The sequence below is a fragment of the Sciurus carolinensis genome, chromosome 5 (assembly GCF_902686445.1).
Source record: "Sciurus carolinensis chromosome 5, mSciCar1.2, whole genome shotgun sequence".
NCBI lineage: Eukaryota > Metazoa > Chordata > Mammalia > Rodentia > Sciuridae > Sciurus > Sciurus carolinensis.
The window spans coordinates 100,083,081-100,102,875 of record NC_062217.1 but is presented as its reverse complement, the minus strand read 5'-3'; the positions used below and the strand labels follow the sequence as shown (position 1 = coordinate 100,102,875).

Below are 19,795 nucleotides of genomic sequence, written 5' to 3'. Positions count from 1 at the left end.
TCATGATGTGTGGCAACATCATCTACCAAGTCTTAATTGGGGCATGGAAGGTGGCTACCTAGTATGCTTGGGTTGCTGTAACAAAAACAACATAGACCAAGTGGCTTATAAAGAACAGGAATTTATTGCTCACATTTCTGGAAGCTGGGAAGTTCACGATCATGGTGCCAGCAGATTCAGGGTTTGATGAGGGTCTAGTTACTGCTTCATAGATGACTCTTTTTGGCTGTGTCTTCATGGAGGTAGTGGGCAGCTGGTGTCCTGAGGTTTCTTTTATAAGGACACTAATCTCAACCTGCCAAGGGCTCTGCCTCTTCATATTGTCACCTTGAGGGTTAGGAGTTTAACATGAATTTGAGGGACACAAACATTCAGACCACAACAGGGGCTGAGAGAGCTTGGGTAGTCCATGAGTTCAAGAAGCTTCACCCCTGTAGACACAGAGACTGGAAGGAAGAAGTGGGGGAGGATCTGACCTCCAAAAGAACTCTAGGAAACCAGTCTGGTGATACTTAAGAACTGTCGCATTAATCAATTTAAGTCATCACCTCAATAATCACCTTTGTTGATTTGAATGACTAAAAAACAACTTTAGTGTACATTACTTTTTACCAAGATTAACTCCATCTTTAAAGTTGATTTTTAATAACATTAATTCTATCTTAAAAAGGAGAGTTTGGGGAAGATGTTTTATTGTGTTTCTTCATAACTTCACACCTTCTCAAAACGCCTTCCCTGCTTGTGAATGGTGTAACTACCTGGTAACCATTAGTAAAAAATACATATGAGATCACTTTATTCATTGCAATGCAAAATATCACCTGGTCCAGCAGAGGTTCCCTGGAGAGTGGGGTCGGGCAGGAATGACCCACAAGTGTAGATATCTCAGGGTTATAACCTTGACCTCACTACCACTCACTTGCCTTGAAATGCTGAACATATCTGTTCATGTTGTGGACTTCAAAATCTACTGCTACACAGTGAGGAGAAGACTAGAAATCTAAATTCCTTTTCAATTTCAAGTGACTACTCCATCTTGGGATGGGACATTTTCCCCTTTCAAGTGGATTTTAGAAAAATTATGTATCGACCTAATAAACCAGTTGACAGATGGTTTATTTGACCAAAATACTCCTGAGAAGCGAAGGTTTGGCAGGAGTGAGACAGAACCAAGTATTTCTTTCATTTATTCATGTATTCGTTCATTTGCTCATTCAACAAATGTTTTTTTAATCCCTACTGTGTGCCTACATTGTTCTAGACAATGGAGATACAGCAGTGAACAAGACAGCAACAAATAAAAATGTTAGTCCTTTCATACTGATAGAAGCCACAATAAAAAAGATAAATCAGTATACTACTTAATATTTAAAATAGTGAAAAGTGCTCAAAAGAAGGTCAATGAGAGAGACAGAGAGAGAGGGTAAGTATAACAAGGTGAAGTTGAAATTTGAGGCAAGGAGTCTAAATTGACCCTAAATTCTGATTACTGAATCATCTGCAATCCCCTGGGCCATGCTGGGCTGAGCAGACCTGTGACAGACTGGAAAGAACAGAAGTTCAGAGTCAGGGATCTTGGGTCTTATCTGTACTGCTACGCCACAGCAATGGTCTTAGGAAAGCCACAAACCTTTTTGAGCTTAGTTTCTTTCTGCAGTAAGAAGAAAATTCAGTACCTACATCTTGCACTGTTGTAGAGATTAAATGATAGAAGAATGCCAAGTATCTTATATGCACCTCACCCAAGCTTCCTGAGTTGCTCTTTCCTGCTCCATCTGGGACAGCAGGGAAGGGTGGCTCCTGCAGTATCAGTCCCCATATGCACATGGCATGTACTCTATTTTCTCTTTACCCATACTCACAATGGGAACAGGTGGTAGATTGAACTACTACTGGTCCTCATTCTTCACCTCCCGGAAAGGGAATGTCCATCCACTTTGTCATTGTGACTTTATTGTGTACTTTTCCAGTCTTCCACTTTGGGCCTGGCTTTGTGACTTGCATTGTTCCAGGGAAGATAAGTACTGTGACCCAGGCAGAGCCTTGAGATATGTCTCTGCCTCTGGACTTGCCCTCCATGCTCTTGGCATCGCCATGAGAGAGGTCAGCTCTGGGAAGCCCATCTGCCCCAGAAAAACAAAAAGTATGGACTTGAATTGACCCTGAGACCTGGAGCCATACCCAATCAAGATTGGCTTACCCTGGTCTCCCTACAGACCCACAGCTGAGAAGTGGTTGCCTGTACTTGTTTGCCCCTGAGATTTAATTGATAACAAAGCTGATCAGTGCAGAGAGTGACCATAAACCTCAGTGTATTCAGTGCCCACAGTCTGCCAGGCAATGAGCTGACTGCTGTTTATACACCTTTCTTGTGACTCTGACAGCATCCTTAAGACAAAGGGGTTATCGCCTTCATTTTACAGATGAGAAAACTGAGGCTCAGCAGGTTGAAAGAACATGGCCAAGATGTTGGTTCACACATGAAAGAGTCCAAATTGAATGCACACTTGCCTGCCTGCAAAACTGATGTGCGCAACATGCTTCCATGCAGAGCAATAGGCAGAGCCAGAAGCAACCCACTCCCTGTGCCAATGGTCCCACCAGCCTGAATGAGTAAAGCACATCATTTTATTTCATGACTTCACTTCTTGAGAGATACGTCACAAGGTCTGGACTGTTTATTCCAAATTACAATGGAGTTGGAGTTTTGTGATGACTTCAAGGCAGGCCAAGGAGCCCCCTCTGCCTCTTCACTGAATGTTGAATTTCCTCCTCTTCCATCTGTTAACTGTGAGAAGTCATGTGCCTAGAAAGATGGTGTCGCTCCCGGAAATACTCATGGCAAACAGGACAGATGAGGGCCTCTTCTCTGCGCTTCTTAGAATGTGGGTCAGGTCCTAGGTGCTCCTTTTTGTGGTGGGATCGCATGTGGAAGACCAGGTCAGAGGTCAGGCGAAAGGAGAGGCTGCACTTGGCACACCAATTCTGGGTGGACAAGCCCAGAGACGTGAGTGTGGGTGGCAGGAGGGCCCGTGAGGCTGTAGAAGATGTGGGTACCTGGGCCTGGGTGTGCTCTAGCCACAGCATGGGGGCACCCTGGAAAGTGCTGCAGAGCAGAGCATTCTGTGACAATGTTTGCAAGTTCCAGAAATCGCTGACCACAAGCTTGGAAGTTGACATTCGACCCCAACAGGGGTTATCTAGAGTATTGAGAAATCCTGAGAGCTCAACCAGGGAGTCTGCAGATTCACCTGCCTGGAAGATGGAGGTTGGCCCAGGCCTCTCTGCTCGGCGCTTGATGGGTTTGCTGAAAGCGCTTCTCTGCTCACCTCGGGCTGGGCCAGGCCACACAGAGGAGACTGTGCTGCCTGCTGGGGCCCTGGAAACATCTTGGCTCTGCTGCTGGGGGCCAGGCTGGCCTGAAGCATCTTTGTGCTCCCTCTCCTGGGCCTGGTCACACCCCAGTCTCTCATGGAGCTGTGGCAGTTCCATGAAAACACTCTTCCTTTGCTCTACATGTGCCTTCCTGGGCAGTGGTTTGCCCAGTCTGGGCTTTTCTGGTACTGTTGGCACAGTCAGCTCAGCACTGCCCACATCCCGACCACCCCTACTTGTGGCAGTATCGGAGCACAGGTGGTTTGTTCTCTCAAGCAGCACCTGCTTGCAACCCAGGCTCTGCTCAGGATCACTAATTCCCCATCTGTTTTCAGACAAAGTGCTCAGAGGAGCCCCCTTCCCAGTAGCCATGATGATCAGCAGGGGATGGACAGGCTGAGCAAGGTGGGCACTCCAGCAGCCATCAGTCTTCAGACTTTGGGGTTCTGAAGGTCTGGTCTTCCCAGGAGGAGCCAGAAGATTGGAGAACTGCCAGTAATCACTAGGCCAGACACACTCGGCCACTGTGCTCTATGAGAGAGGAAGCAACAGGCAGTGAGACCAGCAGTGGTCACCGCATTATACAGGCTGATGTCAGACAAGCCACCTGGTTCCTGGGAACTCCACTACTGTCTTTGAAATGAGAGTAGTGGCCATAGCACCCCTGAGGGTAGGAGCGGAGAGGAGAGGGAAGGGGAGCAGAAGAGGAGGAAGAGAAAGGAGGGGAGGGGAAGAGGAACTTAGATGACTCAGACTCCAGAACTCACCACCCGGCAGCAGCTGGAAAGCACCCAGAAGAGAATAATAGACTCCTGGCATAAATGGCTACTGGCAATTAACCATGGGGAGGCTGATAATTGGAGAGGCTCTAGGAGCAGGGAAGGGAGACTGCTCTAGAGGCAGAAGCTCCACAGGTTTCTGGATCCTCTACCAACAAACAAACCCAGCATGATGAAGCTGCCCACCCTCAGGTCCTATTCTAAACCTAGCTGCATCTAAGCCTGGCTCAGTGTCAAGGGCCCAGGGGAGACCATAAAATCAGGAGGTCACAACATTGGAGGACTGTGGACCTCACAGTTCTTGTTCCTCACTTCTTCTCTTTCTCTCCCTGCTCTAACTTTAACCCTCTACTCCTTAGGCTGCCAGTTGGGCCTATTTACCTGCCTCACAGTCTCTTTGTCCGCCTTGCAGATCCTTCCTGCTTCTGGTTGGTTTCCTTAAATTTTCTCTGAGCTAGGTTTCTTATTCGATCACAGGTCCCTACTACTTCTCCCATTCCTGTCCTAGCACCATGTGAATAGGAGGTTGCCATGATCCTCCAAACAGTGGCTGCCACTCACTAAGTATTTTTGCCCAGTCAAGCTCCCCAGAGAGATTGAAATACTGAATGTGTGTTCTTTCGAGTCTCCATGTGCATGTGGATAGCTGCCACACCGTGGACCTTGCAAACTCCAGCTCATTCCTCAAGGCTCCTCCCTTCTCCAGTCCTCCCAGGCATAGACAACACTCCCTTCTCCATCCTACTTTTGGGACATCAACACCCTACTTGTACCACACACAATATAAGGTGTACCTCTTTGTGGCTTGCTAGGAGGTGAGTTCTCTAAGAACACAAACATATCAATTCCTCTCCTCTTCTGTAGCACCTAATCATGACTGCAGCAGGACAGGTGCTCAGGAAACCTTCGATGAATGAATGAATGAAGTGACAGGAAATGGGTTTAGCGGATGTTATAAGTGTACTTTTTCCTCACGAAGAGTGTGGTCCACAGCTCAGGCAAAGGCAGAAGTCACTACTGGCAGCATAAGGGCACCCTTTACTTTCCAGGCCTGACATAAGATCAAAAGGTGAGGCCCCATGAAGGGTGTTTAGTTTTTTCCCATTCACTCATCTCTGTTTATTTCTATCCTCCTACCTCCAGGGAGAACCTGCCTAGTTTTGCTTACGGAAGTCTCAGCAAGTGTCAGCCATATGAGGTGACTGGGGAAAATGTTGAATGGCCTTTAGGTTTTGAGAGCCACTGTGAGGGCGAGGGCCACACAAATTGCTCAGAATGAAAGCACCCTTCCTTTGAGTGCTTGACTGATCACACTCTGACCATGGTTAAAAGAAACAGATGAGAGGTCATAGTTGTCTAATGGAAGAAAAAAACAAAGATGTTCCCTGCAGTATTATTTACAGTGGTGAAAAAGAACAACTGAATGCCTGATTACAAAGACATGGTCAATAAATTATAATGCACAAACAAGAGAAAACAGGTGCAGGCTTGGAAAGTGATGTTTACTAGTGATGTTTATGATATAATGATGAAGAGAAAAAAGGGCCATAGATTGGGTATTTAGTGCAATCTAGTCTATGAAAACAAAAGGGGATAAGCTGAAGGAAAAAAGTCCTGGAAGGAAACAATAGGAAATAATATGCAGAGTGAGTACCTTGTTTTATTTTTCATTGATCCATTCTTTCATTCATTCAGCTAGCATTCACTGTGAGCCTCCGGCATGTTGGCCTGTGCTAGGTGCTCTGGTGACAATGGTGACAAGGCAGATGTGTTGGTGGGAAAGGACAATAAACCAGTGCCTAAGGAGGGGGAGGAAAGGGAGGAAGGAAGCCAGAATAAAGTGGACATGATTGTTTTTATAAATAACAGATTCATTTTTAAAGTATGGCTGTAAAACTTCATATTTTCACTAAAAAATCTTATATTAGAATGTTAAGAACAAGATATAAATACATCTGTTGAAATTTCTGCCAATAATGCAGCACATGTACAACAGTGGTAAGACCCTTAGTGATGGCATGGCCATCTCGGTTGGTATAAGTACACTCTATGATGTTCACACCAATGACAAAATGGCCTAATGATCCATTTCTCAGAATGCTTACTGTCATTAAGTGATGAATGACTATATGTTACAGAGCAAAATAAAAATAAAATCTATCTCACAAGTAAAGAAACAAAGAAAAACATGGATGAAACTATGCTCTAATACTTGTATATATAGATTATACAAACATATAATATACACTATGTATAATATATGTGCATAGTGTATACACTGTGTATATAGTATATATAGTAAAATACACTCTACAATGTAACAGTATGTACATATACTATACAAAATACTATAATCTATCTATCCATATTAGACTATATATAATAAAAGATATACCATTGTGATGTTAGTATAATGGTGTTTTAGTCAGCTTTCTGTTGCTGTGATCAAAATACTTGACATAAACAATTTAAACAAGGAAAAGTTTATTTTGGCTCATAGTTTCAGAGGTTTCAGTCCATGATCAGCTGACTCCATTGCTTTGGGCCTGAGGTGAGACAGGACATTATGGCAGAAAGCTGCTCAGTTCATGGCATTCCCGGAAGCAGAAGAAGAGGAAGAGGCCAGGAACAAGATATACTCCCCAAAGACATGCCTCAAGGGATGCCGTCCCTTCAACCAGGTCCCACCTCACAGCAGCCACCATCTTCCAGTGATCCATTTAGTTATCAGTGGCTTAACTGACTGATGAGGTCAGAGGTCTCATGATCCAATCACTCTCCCAAAGTCCCACCTGTGGACATTGCTGCACTGGAGACCAAGTCCTTGACACATGAGCATTTAAATTCAGAGAGTACAAAAACTGTATCTGCTGTAGCAAATAGAATGTAGCTTCTATTTTCAAATGTTAGATTATTAGTAAACAAGAAAATTAAGAAACAAAATTAAAGTAGAAATGGAAAAAAAATATATGTATTTGAATTTCATCTCCATATATTTTATTATGAAACTTCAGGTGTGTGATAGAATGTCTCTGGATACTGGACAATGGTGTAAGTGGGTTGTGGTAGGAGGTGAATTAGTTTAGTCAGGAAAATAATATTTATAAGGATATTCCTAACAACTGGCCTAAGGCAGTTCTTCAAAGAATGTTCTTTCTTTTCTTGGTGGTTGAGCAACAGAAACAAAATGAAGAAACACAATAATCAATCACTGACAACCATTACAAGTACTGGTATACCTTCTCTATGCCCAGGTTGGACAGAGACTGAGTCTACTTGAAGAATCAATCTCTCATGACCAAAATACTAGGATTCCCAAGCACATAAATATGAACTCTTAACTGAGTCCAAGTGGCCAGCAGGGTAAGGAAGGAAGCCCTGCCCTGTCTATATTGGGTCTTGGGTCTTATTCCATTCACCGATGCTACTTTCTTCCTACACCTTCACCATATACTTAAATGTACTACCAAATGAAACTGAAATTGAGACAAATCAAAATAACAACAACACCAAAAACTTGATTGAAGATTCTGCCAGATAATATGAAGAAGTAGGGAGGTGAGCAATAAGACACTTTCATTCTATATTAAAGACTTTAGATGGTCTTGGGCAGGTCCCTGTCCTTCAGCAAATCTCCCTGAACCATATAATGAGGAGGCCAGATTAGACGGTCTCTAGGTTCTAAATACCAACTGGTCATCAGCAATATTTCTATGTGGAATCATGATGTGTCTCTAGTGATCAGTCTGTTTTTTTAAGATATTTTCTTGATAAGCTAATGGGCAAAAATAAATAAATAAATAAATAAATAAATAAATAAATAAATAAATAAAGTGGATAATCCATGGCAGATCTGGTAACTACTATTCCACAGACTGATATTTCCAGCACCCATACCCAGACTGAGTTGCGCTCCTAATGTTTGTGATCTTCAACACAAACATGACTCTGGACTCCTCATAAAGGAAGAGGATTAATAGTCCCATGAGCAGATCTTTGGTTACCTTGATACCCCATTGTGATTCATCACAACCCTTAGGTTCAAGCAATCAGGGCTTCCTAGTTGCAGACAATGTTGCCTGCCCAAGTGGTTTAAGCAGAAAAGAATACATTAATGGGTATTAGATAGCTCACGAAATCTTCAGGAGATTTACACTAGCCTTAGGTGTTCTCTAAGAAAAAATGTCCGGCCTTACCTGGCCCTGTCTAGTAGAAATTGCTAGTACCAGACCCCTCACAAAACATCAAATTCTAGAAACTGTCATAGCTACCCCACAAGACCAGGGGCCCCTGTCTCTCTTCATGCCATATCTCACCCACCTGCCAGGGACATCAAGCAGTTCTAGTCCATTGATTCTTGTGGCTGCTTAGTGGGATCAATGTCAAAGGCCTGCATTCTGGCTGCAGAGGGGGTCTGAAAAATGGAGAGCAAGCTTTCCAACCTCTACAGTGCAAGAAAGTCAAGTAAGATGAGGCTGGAGATGGTTGTTGTGTGACAGTATCAGTCACTCAGGCACTTAATAGAGGCTAAGAGGATACAGCTATGCAACTCATCCTGACAGGTCTCCTCTCTCCCCACCACTTTCTTTGAAACAATGTTTTCCTGGCATGTGGACTTTGGGGAGATGGAGACAGCTCAGAGTGACCTGTGAGATTTTCAGGAATTTTGTGAGCTCCCTTTTTAAATACAAACATCATTAAAAACTAAATCACACAAACTCATAGTCATTTCATTATATTTAAAACAAAGATAACAAATATTTTAAACATCATTTCTTATTTATTCTAGTACCTTCTGCTATGTGTTGGCCATTTATTTCTCCAACTATTGTATCTGCATGTGGGTGCTTGCTTCTGTGTATCTTTTCCTAACTCCACCTCCAATGACTTGAAATCAGTCCCTATGGGAGAATTTAAGGCAATGGTATAAATCAAGGGCTTGATTTCCTATTTTGTTGGTTGTTTGGACTACAGAACATGAGAAAAATGTCAGTGATGCAGAGTAAAGTGAAAATTGTCTAGTCTGACATCATTATATTGTGAATAGCACACAAAAATTGAGAGACTACTCTCCCAGTATTCAAAAATCATGATTTGATTTAGCAAAAAAGTCATTCAAATCACTGAAAAATAAGCGAAGTTTGTATTTATGTTATATTCTTCACTCCACTTTATTTTACACTTTATTGTAAATAAAAAAAATCACACAACATTTGTGTTGGAACTATATACAATGAGAACCAGTTGTTAAACATTTACCAGCACACTCATGCACACCAAATAATTTGGAATGCTGGGCATTGAAGAGTCCAAGAAATCCTTCCAGAGTAGCAGGAAGTCCTCCAAAGGGCAGGTAGGTAAGGAAAAGGAAGAGGAAAGAGAAGACAGAGGTAAGTGCATAAGCAAATGCCAGTGTTCTTGCAGTTTGACAGCATACCTCCTAGGGGTGATAATCATTTTTCTCTTCAACAGATCTTGCCTGAACCTGGAGACAGGAGGATGAATAACATGAAACTGCTACTCCATATTCAGTGATTGAAAAACAGGACCCAGGATGGAGAGAAGTCTGCCTTGTGGTGTGGAAGAAGTGCTGCAGGGTCAGAGATGGATGGTCTCTAACCACATGCTGCCTTAGGGGCCTGAGGAATGCCCAGGGAGTAGAAGGTGATAAGCTGAGTGTTGATGGGTGAATTGGAGTTCATCAAACAGGAATTGTTAAATAGCATAAGCAGAGTTCTAGTGTCCAAAAGGAGTGGACATATTTCAGCCTTGTGGAGAATGTTGAAGGGTAGGAGCTCAGAACAGAGAACCCCCTATAGACACACCATTTGCACTAAGGCAGTTCATACCCAACTGTGAAATCTACTTACATTGAGATAGGGGAGGGAAAAGAGAGAGGGAAAGGGAGAGTTAGAAATTTTCTCAAATTCTTTCTCTGAAATTCCTTGGATTCTTTGACATCTATGAACACTCCTCCAACTACCTTGTGAGGTCAGAGTAGGACCCTGACCCTTCCCATTCCACCCTGGTCACAATCCAAAAAGAAGCACTAAGGTATCTGATTCAGCAGAATAGACCCCTGCCCCCCCAAGCATGCTTCAAAGATCAGAGGCTAAAATCTTGCTCAAAGATGACTTTTTTTTATTTCTTGTAGTATGGAAGTCCTGTTAAGGAAGTCTGATCCTAAGCCAACATGTTGAAGATTTGGACCTACTTTTTCTTCTATAAGATGCAGGGTCTCTGGTCTGATTCCAAGGTCCTTAATCCATTTTGAGTTGATTTTTGTGCAGGGTGAGAGATAGGGGTTTAGTTTCATTCTGCTGCATATGGATTTCCAGTTTTCCCAGCACCATTTGTCAAGAATACAAGCAACAATAGGTGCTGGCGAGGATGTGGGGAAAAAGGTACACTCATACATTGCTGGTGGGGTAGCAAATTAGTGCAGCCACTCTGGAAAACAGTGCAGAGATTCCTTAGAAAACTTGAAATGGAACCACCATTTGACCCAGCTATCCCACTCCTCGGCCTATACCCAAAGGACTTAAAATCAGCATTCTACAGGGATGCAGCCACATCAATGTTCATAGCTTCTCAATTCACAATAGCCAACCTAGATGCTCTTCAATTGATGGATGGATAAAGAAACTGTGGTATATATATACAATGGAATATTACTCAGCCATAAAGAATAATAAAATTATGGCATTTGCAGGCAAATGGATGAAATTGGAGAATATCATGCTAAGTGAGATAAGCCAATCTCAAAAAACCAAAGGACGAATGATCTTGCTGATAAGTGGATGATGATACATAATAGGGAGTTGGGAGGGAGGCAAGAATGGAAGAAGGAGGGACTGTATAGAGGGAAAAAAAGGGGTGGGAGGTGTGGGGGGGAAGGAAAAAATAACAGAATGAATCAAACATCATTACCCTATGTAAATGTATGATTACACAAATGGTATGCCTCTACTCCATGTACAAATAGAGAAACAAGATGTACCCCATTTGTTTACAATAAAATAAATAAATAAATAAATAAATAAATAAATAAAAAGATGACCTTTTTCCCCAATGAAAATTTTAACTCAATGCAATTTTATTCCAGAGTATGCAACTCTACCCTTGTGTGCAGACTTTTAAGTGACCCTCGAGAGGCTGCCCACAAAGCAAAAGGAGACTTATATTCAAGCTGAACTGTCAGGTCATCTGGCTACGACTCAAGGCACAGTCTGTCCTGGCCAGGCTCATTGTCATCCCCTCTACTCAACTGAACTCTCAGGCCCTGGAGAGAGAGACCATGTCTGTATCTGATCTATCTCTGTGACCACCACAGGGTAAATGTGTGGTGTACAGTAAGCCCTCAGGAAGTGTTGACTACACTGGAAGCTCCCCTTTTGCCACAGGTTCATAAACCAGTCAAACGGAAGGGATAATGATTGCTTTCTATGACAATACAGCAGACATCTGATGGTTTTGTTTTGTTTTATGATATACAGCATCCTTCTTAACTATACCCATTTCTAGTTTGAGAAATTACCTACATGTTCCTGCTACTGGAGCTCTCTGATGAGCTAACCCTTTGTATTTCCATCTCAGTTCTCCACTCCTCTCTCTGATACTGTGATCTACCCTCCATTTCACGGCTCTCCATGACTTCATAGCCTTCAATTAATTCTTTCTTGACTGAGCTGGTCAGAGCTGGCCATTGTTGCTTGCATCCAAAGAACCACAGTTGCCCTAGTTTGCCAAAGATTTGATAACTCATCCCAACTCTGAGAGCTGTGTCCCCAGGACTCTTTCAGGGAGGAATGACAACACACACGTGCACACACACACACACACACACACACACACACACAAACACAGAGGTGCTGGTAGCTCAGCACCTCCTGTCAGTATCCAGCAGCAGCTGCCATGTTAACACACAGCTTCTGCTGCCAGCTTGACACTGGTGAAGGTCCTAACATTTTTATATCCTGGTTGAGCATAGTTTTCTTTCCTTGCTGGTCAGCATACTAATTTTTCTCCTGATCTTCAGGAGTGTGAGACTGCTTTGGGCATTTGGGTACGGGAGGTTCTGCAGGCACAGGTGGCCAGAGGGATGAGATCTGGAGCAATATGTACCCAGGCTTGTCAGGGTGGGACTAGGGCTATACTTGACCTTGCCTTACACTGGTCCCTCTCTCCACCTGGCCTTGATCCTGGCTCCAGTGTGGATCTCTCTGTCTCCAATTGCCAGAAATACTCACATAACCCTACCACCAATATATGACTTGGAACACAGCATTTAACCTCAGAGCCTCAAGGCCCTATCTGTAATGTGGGGTTAAATTATCTCCACAGTCCATCCCCCATCAACCGGGGTATGACTGATTGAGATGAAGCCAATTTTCCCCCTATTTTAAAAGAACAATGGGTCTGTTTGAAGCTCCATTATTGAGCTTCTGTTCCATGAACTCACATAAGACACACAAATACACATGCAATCTCACGCATATACATATACTCACATATTGATACACATACACTCATCTAAACTAATACATGTGTACACTCATACACATATGTGTACACTTATACCCTCCACATTCATACACATTTACATACACATACAGTCTCCTGCATCCACATACACTCATAATCTACATACATACACTTATACTCATACATACACTTTCATACATGTACACTCTCACACGTATGCATGTACACACATACCTATGCTAACACAGATACATTCACACAAATACAGATACACATTCACATACACGTACACTAATCTACACATATACTTACTCACATATATGCATACACAGATATATTAACATACATATGCACTTATGTATATACACACATATAACACGTACGCTTAAATACTCAAACATATGTAAAAGAATCACAGCGTCTCTCTCTGTATATCTCTCTCAGGCAGTTCTCCAGAGAATTGCTGAGATATGCTTATTGTGGTTTCTAAGGTGTTACAGGAGCTTGTCCCACTGTCTACTGTCCTGCTGCATCCAGCAGCACCTCTGAAGACACACACAGAGCTGCCTTCACACCTCAGGTAGCCTTTGCCAACTGTGGCCATGGTGGCCCGTATGCCTGAACTGTTCAGTGTGCCCTGAACTCAGGATATGACTGACCTCTTCTCAACTCCAACAATGGGGACACATGGTTTTGCAGCAGGACAGAATGATAGCTATCAGAATGCTTCATGATATAAAAATAAAAGTCACCATTTATCAGCTGCATGTGCCTCCGTGCCAGAGGCTTAATGTGCTTGATTTTATTTAATTTTCACAACAATCACATGAAGGAGGTTGCATGTCTCAATCCAAGTGCCTTTATCTCCATCTCACTAAACCCATCATGGTGTTCCAGCATTTCAGACCACCATGGATCAGGACTCCTGAAAGATCTGGTTTAGGTATCCTGTCCAACTTCATACTTTATTGATCCTATCCTCCAAATTTTTAGAAGAAGAATGAAACAAAGGAGGACAAGGAAGAAAGGAGATAAATCTACAATAATAAAGAGAAAGAGAAATAGAAATGATAAAATAATAATAGTGAGGAGAGAGAGGAAGAAAATGAGGAGAGAAAGATATGAACTAGTCAGTACTTTAGCCTGCCACCTGGAAGCCCCCTGAGGGCCACCTCTATCTCATGAATGAGTGGGACTTTGAATAGATCACTCAAGCAAGTGCAAAAGATATCCTACACAGCTCTGTCTGGGACTCTGTTCTAACCTCTGTGCACTCTGACAATTGCCAGATGCAAAACCCTCAAAAGGGAAAATTATGTGAGCCTGACATTACTTGTTTATAGGGAACCCCTGTCATTTTCTGATGCTCATCACTTCCTTATGAAGGGACTTCAAGACTTTTCTTTCACCCTAGGATCTTTTGCATGGTTGATACCAGATTTTCTCAATGCATCCATCTCTGTATTTTGTCCATGTCTCCCTGGATGTCTGGCACCTCTTGGATGAACACTGCAGATGTGGGATTTCATCTCCAGATTATGCCACAGCTTAGCCACAGAATTCTTTGGGCCAGGAGCCTTGCCCACTCACAAAGTGCTCAGGGTTTATTCACTTCTCCTTTCCTGTGGGAATGTGCCACTATCCTGTGCACCTGCAGGGTCATCTCTGTCCAGATGTTCCCTGGGCAGAGTGAAGCTGCTCCTTCCTCTTTCTTTTCCCACACCCACCAGCTGCCCTAGGCAGTGATGGATCTATGTAGTCCTTGTTCTCCTTGTTCTGAGCCTAATATGAAAAGTGTCTTTGTTGTCCTCAACTCTCCTCAATAGCCTCAGCTCATCCCAGGCTCTGTGCCCTTACACTCTTTACTGGTTCTTGTCACTCCATCACTGAGCATGTCCTAAGAAAGGACTCTTCTTTCCACCCTTGGTTCTTTTCACTCTGACCCCAACAAGACTTCCCTCTGAATTGTTCAGATATCATTTAGAACCATCCCCATGTTCTTTGTATTTGAAAGAACTCATTGCCTTCCAAGACTCCCCAACCACTTTCAGAGTGCTTAGATCATGGGATCAAGAAGTGATGTTCTTGGACACTTTCTGACACTGAGCTCTCCAAGTCTGCAGGGGTAGGTATCTTACTATGCCTGATCTTACCTACCAAGGTGAATACTTTTTTCGAAAGCTCCCAATCCTCCTGGACCTCCAACCATGGTGGCTCCTAACGACCCATGCAGCAAGGACTGCTTTATGGTAAATGAAGACTGCCAGCCCACAGTGGGAGAAGCATGTGTTTATAAGCCAGCACCTGCAGGGTCATCTCTGTCCAGATGTTCCCTGGCCAGAGTGGAGCTGCTCCTTCCTCTTTCTTGTCCCACACACATCAGCTCTGGATAAACTATTTCAACATTTGGAAAGCTCTGGCCACATTCTTTCACATTACCTTGCTATCTATGCCTTAGCCAGGAGTTCCAGCTAACTGTTGACCCTATATCCACAGAGGTCAAGTGCATGGGCTATGGGACCAGAAGGCCTGGACTCCAGTCAGGCTCTGGCCTGTAACCTTAGGGTGCTCATCTTCTCCATGCCTTTGTTTTCTCATCTGAGGTTCACCTTAGTGCCACTTCATTGAATTGTTGTAAAGACTAGATGGATCAATATATTTAAAGTCCTAAAGAGCTTGGCTCAACACACCTTGTGGGCATATGTTATGATTCCTTTGAGTAACAAGAATGTGGCCCTGAGGTGACAAAGATAGATTCATCTCATATCCACATTCCTATTTCTCTCAGCTCTCAAGGATCTTTATACAACAGTGTTTAAAGAATGGCCAAATTCTGGGCATGGTGGCACATACCTGTAATCCCAGCTGCTTGGGAGACTGAGACAGGAGGATGGAGAGTTCAAAGCCAGCCTCAGGAAAAGTGAGGAACTAAGCAACTCAGTGAGATTCTGTCTCTAAATAAAATACAAAATAGGATGGGGGATGTGGCCCCTGAGTTTAATCCCTGGTCCTTCTCTCCAACTTCTGCTCCAAAAGAAAGAATGACCAAATGGCCTGGACATTCTTCTCCTTCCCCTTAATAAACAATTGTTTGCCTGGGATTTGTGAAGGTACTCTCCTTCTCACATCAACTGGCCAACCCTGAGTGTTCTCAGCTAAAGCTTGAAAAACAGGTCTGATTTTGTGACACCATGTATACTGTCCTTTCTTGAGTATGTTTTTCTCTCCAATTAAAAGAAACAATAGCAGATAAATCTGTGTTCCTAATCCTTTGGTTCCTCTAGTCTCTGGGGAGATTTCTCAGAACCTTTTGGAAGATTCCAGAAGATAGTCATGCATCAACTTCTTTCGCATAGGGACTGTGAGTTCTTGGGTTTTCCTTAGAAGGCAATATGCATGTTTCTAGGCATCTTTCTGGCCCTGGAACCCTGAGAAAGTAAAAGAGTTGTTTCAGCTTTCCTGGGGTTTGATTGGTGGTGCCAGAGTTGGAGAGAAGAGGGCTTCCAACCCAGCCCCCACAGACCCCCCCATTCACGTATGGCTGTACCCCTCTAAGAAGTGATGCCTGTTGGGCTCAAGGAAAGCCAAGTGCATGATTCTTAGGATTCAGTCAGGCCCAGGTCCATAGTGAGTTTGAACTTGGTGCCAACACAACTTGGTCATGTGGACACACATAAGGGTTGATGTGATCTTATCACCCACTCAAGTGCCCAAAAGTTTGCAGAAGCAGAAGCAATGAGAACAGAGGTTCAGAGCAGCCATGGCCAAGATGGCCAGAAACTAACATAGGTGCGGCATTCCAAGGAACATTGCCAACTGGAAAACATGTGGGGCTATCTGGAGCAATAGTTCAGATATAACAAATGCCAGGGTTACAGCCTCATAAACAGTCACAAATAGGGATGAATTCACCCTAAACACTCAGGTTCCAGGAGATAACTTGGGTTTCAGGCTGAGTCGGGCCACTCACTAGTAGCTTGACCTTGAAAAACCACTCTGGGCCTCGATCTCCTTGGAAGTAAGTGAGGATGAAGTGAATGTCACTTCAGGGTGCTCCTGATTTGATCAAACACAACTCTGCATGAGCAGTAGTAAGAGCACCCCAAATGGCAGCTGTGATTTATAATACAATTAAAAAAGAAAAGCAGATTCCTAGTCAATTGTTACAACTCCTGCAGGCATAAAGTACATGAGTTATACTTGGACTTCTTAGTTAGATCCTATTGCATGCCAGCAACAGGATCATCTTAGAAGGACAATCACATCCTTTCGAAGATACAGATTACTTAATGAAGGAAAATAAATTTTAAAGCATTGAAGCTACAATCCTCCTCCATCCTACTTAATTTCTACTCACTTCTGTGTGATTTTCCTATTGTCAAATTTCCACTTCTGCATCAAAAGTTAAATTCACTTAATTATCATTAAAGATCAAATAAACTATAAGATCAGATTATTTCTAAGAAGCTTTAGCTGATAATTAACCTGTTTTTAAACAAGGGTTCTTTTTATAACTTAATATATGTATCTTGTGATTGAATATATAATATATATTATAAAAATCATTAAAAATGAAATTGTGTCTCTGTCTCTAAAGAGATTAAATTTTTAGCAAGAAACAAAATGGTTTCAATATCCATTACTTTCACTTTATTCTCCAAAAATGAATCAGACTTGCTTTCCTAGATTTCTTTATTTAGTGTCATATGTGTGTGTGTGTGTGTGTGTGTGTGTGTGTGTGTGTGTATCATGAAATAGTTTCCCCTTGGTTCTCATACCAAATGTACATTAAAACATTGATTTCAACTGCCACAATTTTTGTTATAAAATGTCTAATGTCTCACTCGGCAATATTGATGTCACTTAATGGCTTTACATCAGCAGCATTGACAAACATTTATTTTAGGAATTTACTATTTCTTTCTCATTTCCATTCACACCCAAAGGCTTCAAGGACACAGCCCTGGCTCCCATTGTCTTCCCACAATCCAGCTCTGAAACCTGCCCTCTCTCTCCCCTCCAACCTGGCACTGCAAAGCTTGCCCAGAAGGCAGGCAGTTGGTGACATTGTCCCCTAAATGCTGCTGTAAGAATTAGCTTCCTGGTGTGCTTGCTGTCTGTGCCTATTAGTGAAGAAAAACATGTCAAGAAAAGGATTTAATCAGAGCCTTGTCCCCCAAAACAGATATTTTCTTTCCACTCAGTCTGAAGCTCAAGAGATTTGGAATTTTATAATTTATGTATTTTTCCCTCAACAGGGGCTGAACAAATTACATGTCTAGATCTTTGGAAATAATCTGTTGGAATAAAGATCTGGGACTGATGTGTGCTCCTAGTGTCCAGCACAAGCCTGACTGAGTATAACAGAGTAACACAGGGTAAATGGAGTAATGTGTGCATGGCTGGATGCATGAAGGGATGGATATAAGAAATGCCGCCCCAGAGTCAACATAGGATAAAAATCAGACAGAACTCTTGTGCGAAGAAAAGAAGTGGGGGAAGAGGGGAAGGGAAGGAAGTGGAGGAGAGAGAAAAGAGAACAGGAAGGCAGGGGAATTAAACAATAAAGAAAAGAGAGAGAAGCAAAAGTGTGAGAGAGACTCAGGAAGAGACAAGGAGAAGAGAAAGAAAAGAGGATGGGACCCAGAGAGGATTCTGGAGAAAGACGAAGGAGCTAACTACAGAGTGAAGGGAAAACCTAGCCAGGCAGTCAAAGGCAGGGCTCAAGAATTCTGCCTGGGTAAAGGCAATGACAGGGGGATGCATCCCACCCGCCTTCACGCCTGCTCACGTCTCACCTGGTCTCTCCAGAGGAGGTAGTTAGGGGTTTCAGGCGCCAGGCACAGGATCCGGGACGCTGGGTGCACGGCTCTGAACTTGGACCTGGAGCCCTCGGGACTGCAGGCCCCGCCTTTCCCGGACTCCTTCTGTCTCCGAGGCGGGAACTCTGTGTATCTCAGCCTTCCAGGTCCCTACCCACTGTCAAAGCGACAGTGTTTCTGGTGGGCGGAGCCTGGCGGAACTGGACAGCAGGACTGGTAACCCGACTTGCTGGAACTGGGCTTGCTACCCTTCAGCAGTGCAGCGAACCTTCCCTCTCTGGTGGCTCCGATGCTGTGATCCCGGCCCGCTGCCTCCTCGGGCTCGGATAAGTGCTGGGTTCCAGAGCCTGATGGACTCTTAGGGGTATTCTTGTCCCTCCTCCTCCATGACTTTCAGAGGCGACAGTCCCACTCCCTGCGGCTCTCTAGGCAAGCGCCCCGACCCCTCCATTCTTGGATTCGCGCTGCCTGGCGACAGCTGTGATGCAGGCCAGGCTGTAAGCCCAGTGCCTGCGCCGCCTGAGGACCCCAACATCGCCGGGATCCCGTTCCCTCATCAGCGAACTGTGGTCACACAAGCCACGTCTCCGCAGCGTCTTGGGGAATCTTTCAGTTCTTCACTGGAGCGATCTGGCTGCCTCTTCCTCTATTTCACTCAAGTCTCCCCAGTTGCGGAAGGGCCCCACTGTGCCAGATTGGGGCGAGTTCCGCGACCACAGGGTATCTAGAGGTGTCCTGAGACGCAATAACTGTGGTTGGTGGGATGGGGTGAGGAAGGAAGGGACACGCACTGCATGGAGTGACCTTGAGTGAGTGCTATATTTTGTGCCAGGGCTTGTATTACAGGGACTCTCCCCCCACCCCCTGTAGTAGAGCTGTGCAGAGGTGAGGGAAGAATCTCAAGAAAACGAATGCTTGGTGAGTTGCAGTCAGGTATGTCTGGATCCTGGTTTGGAGCTTGGGGTGCAGATTCTCCTTCTGGGAAAGGCATAATCCTTGAAACTACCCTGAGCGCCTGCTTCCTCATTCATTCACATGATAAATGATCTCATGCCTGTGGGTGGTCCAGGGATGCAGAAGTACAAAGTAAGAAAACTCTGAGCTTTCCCCCAAGGTTTTGGAGGATTGGTTCCAGTGATAAAATAGCAAAGGAGAAAATGAAGTCTGGGATGGGAAAAACTGTATTCAACATCCATCAAAACATCTGAGGATGTTTTCAGAAGTGAAACTTCTTTATGGAACAGAACCTATTGATGAATATAGAAAGGAGTTATCTGTTTCCAAATGTAAGCACTCCCACATACCTTGCTGAAATTGTAAATATGAAGGACAGAG

The 19,795-nt window shown here is 43.7% G+C and overlaps 1 protein-coding gene across 1 annotated transcript; it reads right to left on the bottom strand.

Moving 5' to 3' along the window:
- Positions 1 to 152: 152 nt before the first annotated feature.
- Positions 153 to 18,588, bottom strand: Znf488 (zinc finger protein 488). The gene is made up of 3 exons (XM_047553660.1): positions 18,437 to 18,588; positions 5,809 to 5,953; positions 153 to 3,906 (listed from the first exon to the last, which is right to left on the bottom strand). The coding sequence occupies exon 3, from the start codon at positions 3,745 to 3,747 to the stop codon at positions 2,785 to 2,787; it is 963 nt and encodes a 320-aa protein (XP_047409616.1). The 5' UTR covers positions 3,748 to 3,906; positions 5,809 to 5,953; positions 18,437 to 18,588; the 3' UTR covers positions 153 to 2,784.
- Positions 18,589 to 19,795: the final 1,207 nt, after the last annotated feature.